The sequence below is a fragment of the Hyla sarda genome, chromosome 2 (assembly GCF_029499605.1).
Source record: "Hyla sarda isolate aHylSar1 chromosome 2, aHylSar1.hap1, whole genome shotgun sequence".
In the NCBI taxonomy this organism is placed as follows: domain Eukaryota; kingdom Metazoa; phylum Chordata; class Amphibia; order Anura; family Hylidae; genus Hyla; species Hyla sarda.
The window spans coordinates 14,541,294-14,558,593 of record NC_079190.1 but is presented as its reverse complement, the minus strand read 5'-3'; the positions used below and the strand labels follow the sequence as shown (position 1 = coordinate 14,558,593).

Sequence of the window (17,300 nt, the reverse complement as noted above, 5' to 3'; positions counted from 1 at the left end):
TTCATCATCCTGGTCTGCAGACTGATCCATTGTAACAAACTCCGTTGTATTCAGTACAGGCAATCATCTGTGTTCACATACTGGTCACGTGCTGATACATTGTAACAAACAATCCTCTGTGTTCACATACCACTCTGCAGACTGATACATTGTAACAAATGATATTCAGTACAGGCAATCCTCTGTGTTTACATATTGGTCGCATACTGATTCATTGTAACAAACTCTCAGCTATATTCAGTACAATCCTCTGTGCTCACCATCCCGGTCCGCAGCCTGACACACTGTAACAAACTAGCAGAACAGCAGACAGACGTGTGTATTGAGCTCCTAGACCGGATTGCACTGTAACAAACTCTCAGTTAGGATAGGTTCACGCCACGATTTTGCTATACGGTTTAATTTAAAAAAACAAAAAACGTATGCAACCGTACAGAAAAATGCACCTATAGACTTTCCATTCAAAACCTTATGCACCATAATGTATACGTTGTCTCCATTTTTCAAACCATACGTTTTTTTTACTTTTTTTTTCCCCCGGACAGAAAACTGTGGCCTGCCATGGTTTTTGGTCCAGGTGAAAAACCGTATTAAACCGTATACATTTTTTATTTATTTTTTAACATGGGAGTCAATGAGAACCGTACAGAACTGTATGTGCGCACGGTTCCATCCGGTTTTCACCATACGTTTTTTGACTTTGCAGTTTTTTTTCTTGGAATTTCAATCAAACAAGTAAAACTTTATTCATAATGAGAGTGAAAAGTTCAAAACGTATACTTTTTTTTCTTAAAAAAAACGATGCAACCGGAAATCATTTTTCCAACCGTATACAGATAAAAATTTGATACAGTTTAGTCCGGATTTGAGGAATTTTTTTTTTTTTTTTTTTTTTTTTTTTTTAAATCAAAAACCTGATACGGGAACCGTATAGCAAAATTGTTGTGTGAACCCAGCCTTATAAGGTTTGTAGAATTTTCAGCCACTCACTGACAGCAAGCAGAGCTCCTACAGAGGACTAGAGCACAATGTATATCATCATCAGGGGGAGGCCCCAGACATCCCATACTACAGCAGTGGGAGCAGCCGCCCATCCCGGCTGTCAGAACAGGTATGACCCGGCTCCCTGCGCTCCCCGCCAAACACGTCTATCCGGTACGAGGAGGAATAATCCTACAGAAAGTGCTAGTGTCAGCTCCGCTCTGCTGTGCCGTGGACCCTCCACAGGTAAGGCCGGGTTCACATCACGTTTTTCAACTACGGTTCCCGCATGCGATTTCATTAGTGAAAACTAGAGATGAGCGAACTTACAGTAAATTCGATTCGTCACAAACTTCTCGGCTCGGCAGTTGATGACTTTTCCTGCATAAATTAGTTCAGCCTTCAGGTGCTCCGGTGGGCTGGAAAAGGTGGATACATTCCTAGGAAAGAGTCTCCTAGGACTGTATCCACCTTTTCCAGCCCACCGGAGCACCGGAAAGCTGAACTAATTTATGCAGGAAAAGTCATCAACTGCCGAGCCGAGAAGTTCGTGACGAATCAAATTTACTGTAAGTTCGCTCATCTCTACCACTGATGCATACAGTTTGCTTGCAATACGGTTTTTAACAGTACTCCAAACCTTGTTCAACCACGGTTCTGACTCTGGGTTAAAAACCGTACTGCAACCGCATACCCTTTTTTTTTTCCTAAACATGGACGTCAATGGGAAACGCACATGTATATGGTTCCATACGGCGAAAGCGTATGCGTTTTTTCTTTGCACATGAGCATTCACATCCTAAAGTCCCCACCCAAGACCCCGCCCATTAAAAATGGACAGAATTTTCAAAAACGTATGTTTTTTTTTTTTATATAAAAACGGACGGAACTGTAATCACTTTTAAAAACGCATACGGTTTACTTTTTCCCCATACTGTTCCATCCCTTTCCCGCCCCCCCCATGCGGTTTTTGATAGAAAACGTATGCGGGAACCGTAGTTGAAAAACGGGATGTGAACCCAGCCTAACAGTGCTATCGTCATAGACTAGTGCTTCCCAACCAGGGTGCCTCCAGCTGTGGCAAAACTACAACTCCCAGCATGCCCGGACAGCCGAAGGCTGTCTGGGCGTGCTGGAAGTTGTAGTTTTGCCACAGCTGGAGGCACCCTGGTCGGTATTCTGATTAGAGATGAGCGAACTTACAGTAAATTTGATTTATCACAAACTTCTCGGCTCGGCAGTTGATGACTTATCCTGCATAAATTAGTTCAGCTTTCCGGTGCTCCCGTGGGCTGGAAAAGGTGGATACAGTCCTAGGAGACTCTTTCCTAGGACTGTATCCACCTTTTCCAGCCCACCGGAGCACCGGAAAGCTGAACTAATTTATGCAGGATAAGTCATCAACTGCCGAGCCGAGAAGTTCGTGACAAATCAAATTTACTGTAAATTCGCTCATCTCTATAGCCTACCACAGTTTTTGGCCCGGGTGAATAACCGTATAAGTTTTTTATTTTTATTTTAACATGGGAGTCAATGGTGTGCGTACGGTTCCATCCAGTTTTCTCCATACGGTTTTTGACTTTGCACAGTTTTCTTTTTTTCTTGGAATTTCAACCAAACAAGTGAAACTTTATTCATAATGGAGTGAAAAGTTAAAAACATATACTTTTTTTTTCCCCCTTAAAAATTGGATGCAACCGGACGTCATTTTTCAAACCATATACAGAGGTCCCTCAACATACGATGGTAATTCGTTCATAATGAACCATCGTTAGTTGTAACCATCGCATGATCCGTGCAATGTAAAGTATAGGAAGTTATATACTCACCTGTTCCCGGCCGCTCCGGACCTGTCACCGCTGCCCTGGATGTGGCCCTCCATCGCTGTCGCCGCGTACCGGGGGTGTCCCCGGCGCTCCGGACCGTCTCTGCTGCCTGGGATCGTCGCTCTTCATAGCCGTGATCACGTCGCTGCGCACGCCGCTCCTATTGGATGACTGGACGGCGCGCGCGGCGACGTGATGACGACGAAGGAGAGCGACGGCGATGCAGGGGATCCGGAAGAGAACGGTCCGGAGCGTCGGGGACAGGGGAGTGATCATCATCGGAGCACACGGGGCACCGTAAACGGCTTTCCGGTGGCAGCTGAAGCAGTCAGCGCTGCCGGATAGCCGTTTATGCGATGGCCCCGACATACAAAAGCATCGTATGTTGGAATCATCGTATGTTGATAGAGTTTAGTCCGGTTTGGAGGAATCCGTTTTTAATCAAAAACCTCATACGGGAACTGTACTACAAAAACGTGGTGTGAACGCAGCCTGACTGACCATCTTATGGGTATGGGGATGCGCCATCTACCCCTGATGGCAGATATTAGGGGTGGTAATCTAGAGGAAGGGGTGTCTAGAAGGAGGAGGCATCGTAGGTGAGGTGCCTAGAGGAAGGGGGCATTGTAGAAGGAGCACCGTAGGGGGTGCCTAGAGGGGAGGGGGCACCTAGAGCGAGTGGCAATTGTAAGGAAGCACGAGGCGCATAGAGGGAGGGCCATAACTAAGAGCTTACGCTCAAAACGCGCCGGCGTCTCACTCCGTTTTTAGAGTGCCATGTCACTACCCATCCCTGAAATGCTTTATTAAATTTTATTTTTGATATATTAAATGCTAAGTTTTAACTGCACTATCGGGAACTGGACAATTCCTTCCATTTGCTTGTATAGAGAGAGGCCTTAGAGCAGCGTTTCCCAACCAGGGTGCCTCCAGCTGTTGCAAAACTACAACTCCCAGCATGCCACTGTTATCATTAGGGGCAATAAAACTCATGCCTGCCACATCGTCTAAAACAGGCAAGTACAAAGCATACACAAGAACCTGTATATATCCATGTTTCCCCAACCAGTGTGCCTCCAGCTGTTGCAAAACTATAACTACCAGCATGCCTGGACAGCCGAAGGCTGTCCAGGCATGCTGGGAGTTGTAGTGTTGCAATATCTGGAGGCACCCTGGTTGGGAACCACTGCCTTATAGGATGGCATCTAGAAAAATTAGGGGTTACTAGAGGAGGCTGGTGGACCCAATTCCTTACCCTTGTATGTATGTGTATGGAGTGGATCAGCATTCGGCAGCTATGTAAGTAAGTTTCAACCCCAGGCCCTGATATATTATTCATGAACCCAAGTTCAAAGGTCAACAGGGCACCCACCTAACTCCCAGGATCTATTGGTTTGATCTGTATGTAACCTGTTGTGGGAGAGAACACTGAACCCCACATAGAGCTCCCACTTATTCCAATGGACGGCGCCACCTTACAGTACATACAGTGTTAATACACCAGGCCGAAGCCGATTGGTGGACAGTATTAACTATTCATTAGCCTGTGTCCGTGTATGAATGTTTAATCTGATCCTGATAGATGAGTGAGGAGCAGCACCGGGACCATGGGGGGGGCACAGCGTTGGCCGCCGTCTACAGGGGGGCACTTACTGGAGCAGTACATTAAGGGGGGAGATTTATGGAGCTGCCCGTCCTATCTGCACACCGGACATAAGATTTAATCGATCGGCTCCCGAGCTCCTGCCAAGAAATTCAATTTCCTGCTCTGAGAGTCCTGTCACCGCGTGAGTCATGGAGATGATGGGTTCTAGAGGAGCCGCTAATGCACCCATCACACCCCTGAGGCCGCAGGGAGGGGACATCCTCTTCCTCCAGGGTTCCGGAAAGCGTCAGAGGTCGGGGGGAGCTCACGGTGGACATCACCGCCCCAAAAAAAAAATGGTCTCCAAACTGTGGCAAAACTACAACTCCCAGCATGCCCGGACAGCCAACGGCTGTCCGGGCATGCTGGGAGTTGTAGTTTTGCAACAGCCGGACTGATACATTGTAAGAAACAAACCGGAATAGGCTGGGTTCATACCGCGTTTTAGCTATACAGATGTTTGATAGAAAACCGATTCCTCAAAACCTGACTAAACTGTATGAAAATGTGTGTACAGTGATCCCTCAACTTACAATGGCCTCAACATACAATAGTTTCAACATACAATGTTTATTTCTGGACCATTGTAACTTGAAACCAGACTCAACATACAATGCTACAGACAGTTCACATCTGTGATAGACAGGTCAATGGCTGAAAGAACTGACCAATCAGAATGGGCATTTTACTGGTAAATCACCTGTATTACTGAAGTGCATGCACTGACTGGCTGTCTGCTAGCGCCCCCTACAGTACAGGGAGGAACTACAAGTTCTGTACTACTTCTTACATGTGCCAGGGTTAGATGCTCCTTTGGACACAAAGTAAGGGCGGCTCAATTTGGGACACTGCGTGTTCTGTATAGGACCCTGAAGAAGCTCCTGTCCTCTACATAAACCATTGTTTCCCAACCAGGTAGACTCCAGCTGTTGCAAAACTACAAATCCCAGCATGCCCGGACAGCCAACGGCTGTCCGGGCATGCTGGGAGTTGTAGTTTTGCAACAGCTGGAGGCACCCTGGTTGGGAAACACTGACATAGACAGTGATTACAGCTCCCAGCAGATCTTTCTTACTTTTATATACAAGGATTTGCTTTATCTATATTAGTTATCTACTTAGTTTTCTTTAATCCTCACCGTTTCCTATTTTTTGGATGACATTTTGGTGGCTTCAGAACCAATTACCAGGTTTCCATAGAGTTCTGGTCTCAACATACAATGGTTTCAACATACAATGGTCGTCCTGGAACCAATTAATATTGTAACTTGAGGGACCACTGTACAAATTTTAATCCGTGTACGTTTGTAACTTTTTATTCCATTATGAATAAAGTTTAAGTTGTTAGATTGAAATTCCAAGAAAAAAAAAAAAACGTATGGAACTGTACGCACATACATTCTGTACGGTTCCCATTGACTCCCATGTTAAAAAAAAAAAAAACACGTTTCAATATGATTTTTCACCCGGACCAAAAACTGTGGTAGACTACGGTTTCGGAAAAAAAATAAAAACTGACCAAACCGTACAGGATGCAAAACGGACGCAACCTGATGCATCTTTTGGCGTACGGTTTTCAATGGAAAGTCAATGCATACGGTTTTCAAATTGAAAACGTATACGGGAACTGTATTGCAAAAACGTGGTGTGAACGCAGCCTTACAAATAGAGATGAGCGAACTTGCAGTAAATTTGATTCGTCACGAACTTCTCGGCTCGGCGGTTGCTGACTTTTCCTGCATAAATTAGTTCAGCTTTCCGGTGCTCCCGTGGGCTGGAAAAGTTGGATACAGTCCTAGGAGACTCTTTCCTAGGACTGTATCCACCTTTTCCAGCTCACCGGAGCACCGGAAAGCTGAACTAATTTATGCAGGAAAAGTCATCAACTGCCGAGCCGAGAAGTTCGTGACGGATCGAATTTACTGTAAGCTCGCTCATCTCTACTTACAAACACTCCAGGATGAAAGAAAATTGCATAACCATACTTTTCTCACAGCTGAGGGTTTGTTACAACCGTACCCAAAGTCTACACATCGCCGGACGCCAGGCGGATACATTTACCTGCACTGATACACTGTAACAAACGGAAGACCTCGTAGGGTATTGTCTAGGCTGGATACATGTGTAACCAATTCAGCAACAAGAAGGGTCCCATTCACTGACAGCAAGCAGACATCTTGAAAGTGGGGAGGATTGGAAACAAGAAAGGGGGGAGATTTATCATTTAGGCGAAAATGTGAGCAATTTTTCCGCGGGGTTAGTCATTAGCGCTGTTTTTTTAATTAATTTTTTTTTATTTATTTTTTTTACACACAATGTTCCTCATTTACTAAGAGTGTTGTGTAGGTTTCTTTGTGGGTTTTAAATTCCCTACAATTTATTTTCCACGGTATTTACTAAGGTTTCCCTACATTTTGCACTTTTCCTACACATTTATCCCCCCGTGACACCACTGCAGATCATTGATTTAAAGCGGGCGCTTTAAATTAATGCACTGCAGCGGCTTTTGCAGTGCCATAGGCCGCCGCCGCCACCCGCTTCTCTCCCCCTACCTGTCCGGGGGTCCTGAGACCTATCACCGCCACCGCTCCCCCCGCCGCACCGTGCCTAGGGGTGCCTCCAGCTGTTGAAAAACTACAACTCCCAGCATGCCCGGACAGCCGTTGGCTGTCCGGGCATGCTGGGAGTTGTAGTTTTGCAACAGCTGGAGGGTCTACTGTAGGTATAGTATATTTTACAGACCCCTGTCCATCCCAGAACCCTGACTCACCTTCCCAGTTGCTGCAGGGACCGTCCGGGGAAAGTGGTCCGGGCCATCCATCCATCCTGTAGTGTCCGGCGGCATTCTGGGTGTCGGGTAAACCGGTCCGGGCTGTCCTCCTTCTCCGGGGGTCCTCTTCTCCACTCCGGGCAGGCTCCGGCCTAGTAACGCTGCATAGACGCCGCTGCGCAGCGACACACCTGACATCACGGCGTAGCGGCGTCTATGCAGCGTACTAGGCCGGAGCCTGCCCGGAGTGGAGAAGAGGACCCCCAGAGAAGGACAGCCCGGACCGGTTCACCCTCCACCCGGAATGCCGCCGGACACTACAGGAAGGATGGATGGCCAGGACCACCCCCATTACGGGTAAGTTAAATTTTTTTTATTGACTCGGAGGGTGGGGGAGGGGCCCAACCGGTATAACTGTATGGGCAAAAATCCATACCGTGGGAGAGAAAAAAACGGTATCCGGTTCATACCGATATACCGCCCAGCACTACGGTGGGGGGTGCGACGCGTCGGGGGGGGGCTTATCGGCAAGGTAATTGCCAATACCAATAATGCCAATAATACCAATAATGCCCAAAATCGTGATTATCGGCCATACCGATAATCGGTCGATCCCTAGTAAATATGTTGGGTTTTTGTGAAAATGTCGGGAACACGCCCCTTTTCTGAGACCACGCCCCCTTTTCGGATTTTCTTAGCAAAATGGACAGTTATTCGGGTTTTTTTCAATTATGGGGTAAATTCTGGCGCTAAATCTGGCACTAAATGCAGACAGAATTTCTGGCGCAATGCGACAGAATCTGGCGCACAACCCGACAAAACATGTCGGGTTTTCAATAGTAAATGAGGGCCAATGTGAAGCTTGCTGCACAAATGTAAGATTTGTCCTAGTGGCTGCGCAAAATGTATAATGTTGCGCACGATATAGTGGAGCTGGAGAGGGTTCAAAGACGGACAACTAGAGTAATACGGGGAATGGGAGGACTACAGTACCCAGAAAGATTATCAGAATTAGGGTTATTTAGTTTAGAAAAAAGAAGGCTTAGGGGAGACCTAATAACTATGTATAAATATATCAGGGGACAGTACAGAGATCTCTCCCATGACCTATTTATACCCAGGAATGTATCTATAACAAGGGGGCATCCTCTACGTCTAGAGGAAAGAAGGTTTCTACACCAGCACAGACGGGGGTTCTTTACTGTAAGAGCAGTGAGACTGTGGAATTCTCTCCCAGAGGAGTAGGGATCGACCGATTATCAGTTTGGCCGATATTCACGATTTTGGACATTATCGGTATCGGCAATTACTTTGTCGATATGCCGATAATGCCCCGCCCCCCTGCCCAGAGACGACCACCTCCGCCGCTGCCCCATTGCCTCCCCTACCCCCGGTTTTATAATTACCTGTTCCCAGGGTCCGCGATACTTCTGGCTCCTGCGACGCCGCCGGAGCCAGAAGTATTGCGGACCCCGGGAACAGGTAATTATAAAACCGGGGGTAGGGGAGGCAATGGGGCAGCGGCGGTGTTGGTTGGACTAGGGAGGTCCCCAGGACAGGCAGGGGGAGCAGGCGGCGGTGGTCTCTGGCCCCGCAAAAGCCGCTGCAGCTCATTTATTTAAAGCGCCCACTTTAAATCATTGATCTGCAGCGGCTTCTGCCCTGGGATATCGGTATAAGTTATCGGCCTGAAAAGTAACAGATTGTCAGTATCGGCCCTAAAAAATCATTATCGGTCGATCCCTACTAAGGAGGTGGTCATGGAGAACTCTGTAAAAGAATTTAAAAGGGGTCTGGATGCATTTTTGGAGAGTAATAACATCACAGGTTATGTATACTAGATTTATAGGGACAGAAGGTTGATCCAGGGATTTATTCTGATTCCATATTTGGAGTCGGGAAGGAATTTTTACCTCTAGTATGAGGGTTTTTTGCCTCCTCTGGATCAACTCAGTAGGGACTCATTAGGGATATAGGTTGAACTTGATGGACTCTGATCTTTTTTCAACCTTATGAACTATGTTACATCACACGGCCGTCTAGACCAGTCCCGTTTTTCTCCCGTCAAAAAAAAAAAAAAAGACAATAATGGATGCAAAGGGATGTTATCCATTTGGATCCATTATTGTTAAGTTAATAAACCAAAAAAAAAAAAAAATCTAAAAAAGGATCGAAAAAATGGATGACATTAAAGACTTTCCATAGACTTCAATGTTAAAATTTACTGTATCCGGTTTTAAGACTGAAGAAAAAAAATACTTAATGTGCCGTTTTTTTCTGCCGTCAAAAAAAAAACCCGGAAATGAGTGCAGACAGTTACAAAGGGATGAAAAATTGGATTAAAATAAAAAAGTTTTTAATCCGTTTACTGCCTGCAAGAACGGAATTGAAACAGGGATTAAAAAAAAAAAAAAAAAACGGGGACAGACGGCCGTGTGAATGCATCCTTAAAGGGGTACTCCGCCCCTAGACATCTTATCCCCTATCCATAGGGGATAAGATGTCAGATCGCCGGGGTCCCGCTGCTGGGGACCCCCGGGATCGCCGCTGCGGCACCCCACCATCATTACTGCGCAGAGCGAGATCACTCTGCACATAATGACGGGCAATACAGGGGCCGGAGCATCGTTACGTCACGGCTCCGCCCCTCATGATATCACGTCCCGCCCCCCTCAATACGAGTCTATGGGAGGGGGCGTGGTGGTCGTCACGCCCCCTCCCATAGACTCGTATTGAGGGGGGTGGGCCTTGACATCATGAGGGGCGGAGCCATGACGTAACGATGTTCCGGCCCCTGTATCACCCGTCATTACGCAAAGAGCGAACTCGCTCTGCAGTAATGACTGCGGGGTGCCGCAGCGGCGATCCCGGGGGTCCCCAGCAGCGGGACCCCGGCGATCTGACATCTTATCCCCTATCCTTTGGATAGGGGATAAGATGTCTAGGGGCGGAATACCCCTTTAATTAACTTGCGCACACACACACAAAAACAAAACAGACAGCAATACATTCCCAATCACATCCGCTGAAAGAATGTTCACTCTTTCGGCGGAGTCTGGGGTCCAATGCTATTTTGGACTTTTTTTTTACGTTCACCATACGGCATCATTAACATTTTATTTTAATAGTTCGGATATTTAGGCACGCAGTGATACCAAATATATATATATATATATATATATATATATATATATATATATATATTTTTTTTTTTTTTTTTTTACACTTTTTGGGGGTGAAATAGGGAAAATGGGACAATTTACGTTTTTATTGAGGGAGGGGGTTTTTCACTTTTTTTTACTTTTATACTTTAATAGTCCCCATAGGGGACTATTTATTAGGGGGTGTGAATCGCCAAAAATTTGGCGATTCGAATCGCGATACCAGTGTGGCGATTCGATATATCCCGATATATCGCGATACCATCTAGGTGACGATACATCGCAATATATCCCGATTCTGTCTAAAAAACAATGTCTTTTACACTTTTATTAAAACTTTATTTTTATTTTATTTTTTTTTATACACTTTATTAGTCTTTTAGGAATCATTAGATTCCTCAGACAGATGAATAGAGTTCTATTGAACTCCATTTATCTGCTATCCATTGATAGAGCCTGGTCCAGCCAGGATCTATCAATGACAGAGCCACGGAGAGCAGGGAAGCAGAGGTAAGCCCTCCGGCTACCTCCACAGTGGATCGCCCGCCCGCGATCACTCTGCGGGGGGGCGATCTAGCCCACCAGGGAGCATACACATGTCCCTTTAGACGCTGCTGTCAGCTTTGACAGCGGCGATCTAAAGGGTTAATAGCCAGCCGCGGCGATCGCCGCATGCTGGTTATTAGCGGCGGCCCCCGGTTACTGAGAACAGCCGGGGACTGCAGAGTATGGAGCGGGCACGAGTCAGAGCCCGCTCCATACACCCAGAGCGCTGCCGCGTCAGATCCAGCTGACAAAATGTGGAACTTTTATCTCCTGATGCCCGGGACAGGACATGCTGTTCCGGGGATCAGGAGATACAAATTCCACATCACTAAAAGAATCGATTCAAAAATATTTTGAATCGATTCAGTATCGGCAAGTGAAAAATCGCGATAATCGCGGGAATCGATTTTTTCTTACATCCCTACTATTTATAGCAATCATTCAATTGCTAATACTGTTCAGTGCTATGCATAGGACACAGCACTGATCAGTGTTATCAGTTACCTTCTGCTCGATCGAAGATCAGAGCAGAAGACTGGTGGAAGGCAGCGGAGGCAGGTGAGGGGACCTCCATCTGCCATGCTGGATGATCGGATCGCCGCGGCATCATCCGATCATCCATTTTATTGACCGCAATGCTGCAGATGCCATGATCTGTATTTATCATGGCATCTGAGGGGTTAATGGCGGACATTCGCACGATCGCGGATGTCCGCCATTACCGGCGGGACCTGCCACGCATGATCCGGGCATCGTATTGATATGATGCTCGTAGTTATGCATAGGACGTAAATGTACATCCTGGTGCGTTAAGTACCAGCTCATCAGTACATTTACGTCCAGCGTCGTTAAAGGGGTACTCCGATGGAACATTTTATTTTTTAAATGAACTGGTGCCGGAAAGTTAAACAGAATTGTAAATTACTTCTATTTAAAAATCGCAATCCTTTCCTTACTTTTAGCAGCTGTATACTACAGAGGAAATTATTATTTTATTTATTTATTTTTTGTCCTGTCCACAGTGCTCTCTGCTGACCCCTGTGTCCGTATCAGGAACTGTCCAAAGCAGAATAGGTTTGCTATGGGGATTTTCTCCTCCTCTGGGACAGTTCCGGATACAGGCATCAGGTGTCAGCAGAGAGCACTGTGGACAAGACAAAAAAAGAAATTAAAAAAAGAACAGAAGTTCCTCTGTAGCATACAGCTGCTAAAAAGTACTGGAAGGTAAAGATTCTTTAATAGAAGTCATTTACAAATCTGTTTAACTTTCTGGCACCAGTTGATTTAAAAAAAATAAAAATGAAAAAATAAAAATAAATAAAAAAAGTTTTCCACTGGAGTACCCCTTTAAGTAATAAATGCAACACACCTGCCTGGCACACTAAGCCACGCCCCCTCCAAGTACAATTTTTTTTTTTTTTTTTTTACAAATATATACATATGGCGCATAAGCTGGAAAGCCACACAAAAAACAAACCAATAAATGGTGCCGCAAAGTATGTAAAATCAGAACACACTGTGCGCAAATACAGTGCCACCCCAGCAGTATCAAAACTACAAGTCCCAGCATGCTCCGACAGGCGCAGGTTGGGGGGGGATCGCTCCCTCAGAAGCTCTAATAAAGCCTCCTTTATAACCAAAGCCATTGTGTATGTGACGGTATGTGATCTGATCGGAGAGGGGCGGTGCTGGTGCTTTGTGTCAGATTCTTTTCGCTGCTGAGTAGAACAGCTGTATTCAGAGGGAGAAACATTATCCGCTTCTCAGCCCCAATATAAGATTAGGCATCCTACCAAATACTCCAAATTCCGGTGACCAATCCCCCCTGCTATGATCTACAGCGGTGTTTCCCAACCAGCGTGCCTCCAGCTGTTGCAAAGCTACAACTCCCAGCATGCCCGGACAGCCGTTGGCTGTCCGGGCATGCTGGGAGTTGTAGTTTTGCAACAGCTGGAGGCACCCTGGTTGGGAAACGCTGATCTAGAGATCAGCGTTCAGAGTGATTCAGGAATGGATAAGTTCATAAGGGAATATAGCAAATTAGACTCAACATTTATAATGCGGCCAAAAAGAAACAGTAATGAGGGCGGCCGGGCTCACACTGAGCAATTACTATATCAGAATCAAATCAACACCGAATCACAGCAGCCAGGTCACAAACAAGGGGGTAATCTTCTTAATACTCCAGAGCTGCACTCACTATTCTGCTGGTGGGGTCACTGTGTACATACATTACATTACTTATCCTGTACTGATCCTGAGTTATATCCTGTATTATACTCCAGAGCTGTACTCACTATTCTGCTGGTGAGGTCACTGTGTACATACATTACATTACTTATCCTGTACTGATCCTGAGTTATATCCTGTATTATACTCCAGAGCTGTACTCACTATTCTGCTGGTGAGGTCACGGTGTTCATACATTACATTACTTATCCTGTACTGATCCTGAGTTATATCCTGTATTATACTCCAGAGCTGTACTCACTATTCTGCTGGTGAGGTCACTGTGTACATACATTATATTACTTATCCTGTACTGATCCTGAGTTATATCCTGTATTATACTCCAGAGCTGTACTCACTATTCTGCTGGTGAGGTCACTGTGTACATACATTATATTACTTATCCTGTACTGATCCTGAGTTATATCCTGTATTATACCCCAGAGCTGTACTCACTATTCTGCTGGTGAGGTCACTGTGTACATACATTACATTACTTATCCTGTACTGATCCTGAGTTATATCCTGTATTATACTCCAGAGCTGCACTCACTATTCTGCTGGTGGGGTCACTGTGTACATATATTACATTACTTATCCTGTACTGATCCTGAGTTATATCCTGTATTATTCTCCAGAGCTGTACTCACTATTCTGCTGGTGAGGTCACTGTGTACATACATTACATTACTTATCCTGTACTGATCCTGAGTTATATCCTGTATTATACTCCAGAGCTGCACTCACTATTCTGCTGGTGGGGTCACTGTGTACATATATTACATTACTTATCCTGTACTGATCCTGAGTTATATCCTGTATTATACTCCAGAGCTGCACTCACTATTCTGCTGGTGAGGTCACTGTGTACATACATTACATTACTTATCCTGTACTGATCCTGAGTTATATCCTGTATTATTCTCCAGAGCTGTACTCACTATTCTGCTGGTGAGGTCACTGTGTACATACATTACATTACTTATCCTGTACTGATCCTGAGTTATATCCTGTATTATTCTCCAGAGCTGCACTCACTATTCTGCTGGTGAGGTCACTGTGTACATATATTACTTATCCTGTACTGATCCCGATTTATATCCTGTATTATACTCCAGCACATCTCAGTGTTCCTCTGCCCGCACACTATTGTTCGTTGTACACAATGCCCCCACATGGCGGGCACCACTCGCTGACAGTGACTGATCACTATTTATCCATCGCTGATCGCTGCAGTAAATTGATATTGATCAGAGAAAAGTATCGAACAGCTAAAATGATTAATGTTTTGGCTGTGCTCCGAGACCTTGTGGGTGCTGAGACCTACATCTCGTACACAGGTGACAGGTAGGTGCCAAACAGAACTGCTGCAGAACATCGCGCACAGCCACTGCTGCAGAGATTACACCCAGACAGACCACATTTTCAGCCGGACATTATCACAATGAGGATCGTCTGGGTCAGGAGAGGCGGAAGAGACGAGAGGTGACAGGATCGCGGTATTAAGAGGGTAGAGGCAGTCAGGGGATTACAAGAGAATAATAGGGGGCACATCGGGGGAGGCGACAGGAGGCACATCGGGGGAGGCGACAGGAGGCACATCGGGGGAGGCGACAGGAGGCACATCGGGGGAGGCGACAGGAGGCACATCGGGGGAGGCGACAGGAGGCACATCGGGGGAGGCGACAGGAGGCACATCGGGGGAGGCGACAGGAGGAGGAAAATCAGGGGTTGGCTAATGGTGACAGGAGGAGAGAGAAAGAGGGGGGATAGAGGAGACTACAGGTCAGTAATAGGGGGGGGGAGGATAGAGGAGACTACAGGACAGTAATAGGGGGGGATAGAGGAGACTACAGGACAGTAATAGGGGGGGATAGAGGAGACTACAGGACAGTAATAGGGGGGGGATAGAGGAGACTACAGGACAGTAATAGGGGAGGGATAGAGGAGACTACAGGTCAGTAATAGGGGGGGGATAGAGGAGACTACAGGTCAGTAATAGGGGGGGGATAGAGGAGACTACAGGTCAGTAATAGGGGGGGGGGATAGAGGAGACTACAGGACAGTAATAGGGGGGGGGGATAGAGGAGACTACAGGACAGTAATAGGGGGGGGGATAGAGGAGACTACAGGACAGTAATAGGGGGGGATAGAGGAGACTACAGGACAGTAATAGGGGGGGATAGAGGAGACTACAGGACAGTAATAGGGGGGGATAGAGGAGACTACAGGAAAGTAATAGGGGGGGATAGAGGAGACTACAGGACAGTAATAGGGGGGGATAGAGGAGACTACAGGACAGTAATAGGGGGGGATAGAGGAGACTACATGACAGTAATAGGGGGGGATAGAGGAGACTACAGGACAGTAATAGGGGGGGATAGAGGAGACTACAGGACAGTAATAGGGGGGGATAGAGGAGACTACAGGACAGTAATAGGGGGGGATAGAGGAGACTACAGGACAGTAATAGGGGGGGGTAGAGGAGACTACAGGACAGTAATAGGGGGGGATAGAGGAGACTACAGGACAGTAATAGGGGGGGGGATAGAGGAGACTACAGGACAGTAATAGGGGGGGGGATAGAGGAGACTACAGGACAGTAATAGGGGGGGGGATAGAGGAGACTACAGGACAGTAATAGGGGGGGGGGGGGGGGTAGAGGAGACTACAGGACAGTAATAGGGGGGGGGTAGAGGAGACTACAGGACAGTAATAGGGGGGGGGATAGAGGAGACTACAGGACAGTAATAGGGGGGGATAGAGGAGACTACAGGACAGTAATAGGGGGGGGGGATAGAGGAGACTACAGGACAGTAATAGGGGGGGGGATAGAGGAGACTACAGGACAGTAATAGGGGGGGATAGAGGAGACTACAGGACAGTAATAGGGGGGGGGATAGAGGAGACTACAGGACAGTAATAGGGGGGATAGAGGAGACTACAGGACAGTAATAGGGGGGATAGAGGAGACTACAGGACAGTAATAGGGGGGATAGAGGAGACTACAGGACAGTAATAGGGGGGATAGAGGAGACTACAGGACAGTAATAGGGGGGATAGAGGAGACTACAGGACAGTAATAGGGGGGGATAGAGGAGACTACAGGACAGTAATAGGGGGGGATAGAGGAGACTACAGGACAGTAATAGGGGGGATAGAGGAGACTACAGGACAGTAATAGGGGGGGGGGACAGGGGAGACTCCAGGACAGTAATAGGGGGGATAGAGGAGACTACAGGACAGTAATAGGGGGGATAGAGGAGACTACAGGACAGTAATAGGGGGGGATAGAGGAGACTACAGGACAGTAATAGGGGGGGGGATAGAGGAGACTACAGGACAGTAATAGGGGGGGGATAGAGGAGACTACAGGACAGTAATAGGGGGGGATAGAGGAGACTACAGGACAGTAATAGGGGGGATAGAGGAGACTACAGGACAGTAATAGGGGGGATAGAGGAGACTACAGGACAGTAATAGGGGGGGGATAGAGGAGACTACAGGACAGTAATAGGGGGGGTGGAGGAGACTACAGGACAGTAATAGGGGGGGGGGATAGAGGAGACTACAGGACAGTAATAGGGGGGGATAGAGGAGACTACAGGACAGTAATAGGGGGGATAGAGGAGACTACAGGACAGTAATAGGGGGGATAGAGGAGACTACAGGACAGTAATAGGGGGGGATAGAGGAGACTACAGGACAGTAATAGGGGGGGATAGAGGAGACTACAGGACAGTAATAGGGGGGGATAGAGGAGACTACAGGACAGTAATAGGGGGGATAGAGGAGACTACAGGACAGTAATAGGGGGGGATAGAGGAGACTACAGGACAGTAATGGGTGGAGACTATAACGGGGTGACTGGGTGTCAGGTGACCCGCGGGTCCCCATTACTCACCGCTCTGCTCTCCCAAGAAGACCAGCTTGAATTTCCTCAGCGGGTTCCCGAAGTCTCCTCCGGAGGACATGATGTCGGAGCGAGCGCTGCAGGATCGGGAAGCTGCTGCCGGGGGAGGCGGGAGGGGGCGCCTGGGGAGCGGGGACGACACAGCAAGAGAGGAGCCGCTTCCCGTGACCTCTCACACACACCTGACACACAGGCCCCGCCCCTACAGCCAGCACACAGCCCAACCCTGC

General features: G+C 47.1%; 1 protein-coding gene across 3 annotated transcripts in view; it reads right to left on the bottom strand.

The window, feature by feature from the left end:
- Positions 1-17,300, bottom strand: part of RAB6A (RAB6A, member RAS oncogene family) — a 44,065-nt gene that overhangs the window by 26,448 nt on the left and 317 nt on the right. For 2 of the 3 annotated variants that reach the window (XM_056561217.1, XM_056561216.1), the window contains exon 1: positions 17,062-17,192. The exons of the other annotated variant lie outside the window; for it this stretch is intronic. In XM_056561217.1, coding sequence (XP_056417192.1) covers positions 17,062-17,131 — 70 coding nt within the window. In that variant the 5' untranslated portion in view covers positions 17,132-17,192. Of the gene's footprint in view, positions 1-17,061; positions 17,193-17,300 lie in introns of those variants that run through there. 3 annotated transcript variants of the gene reach the window in all.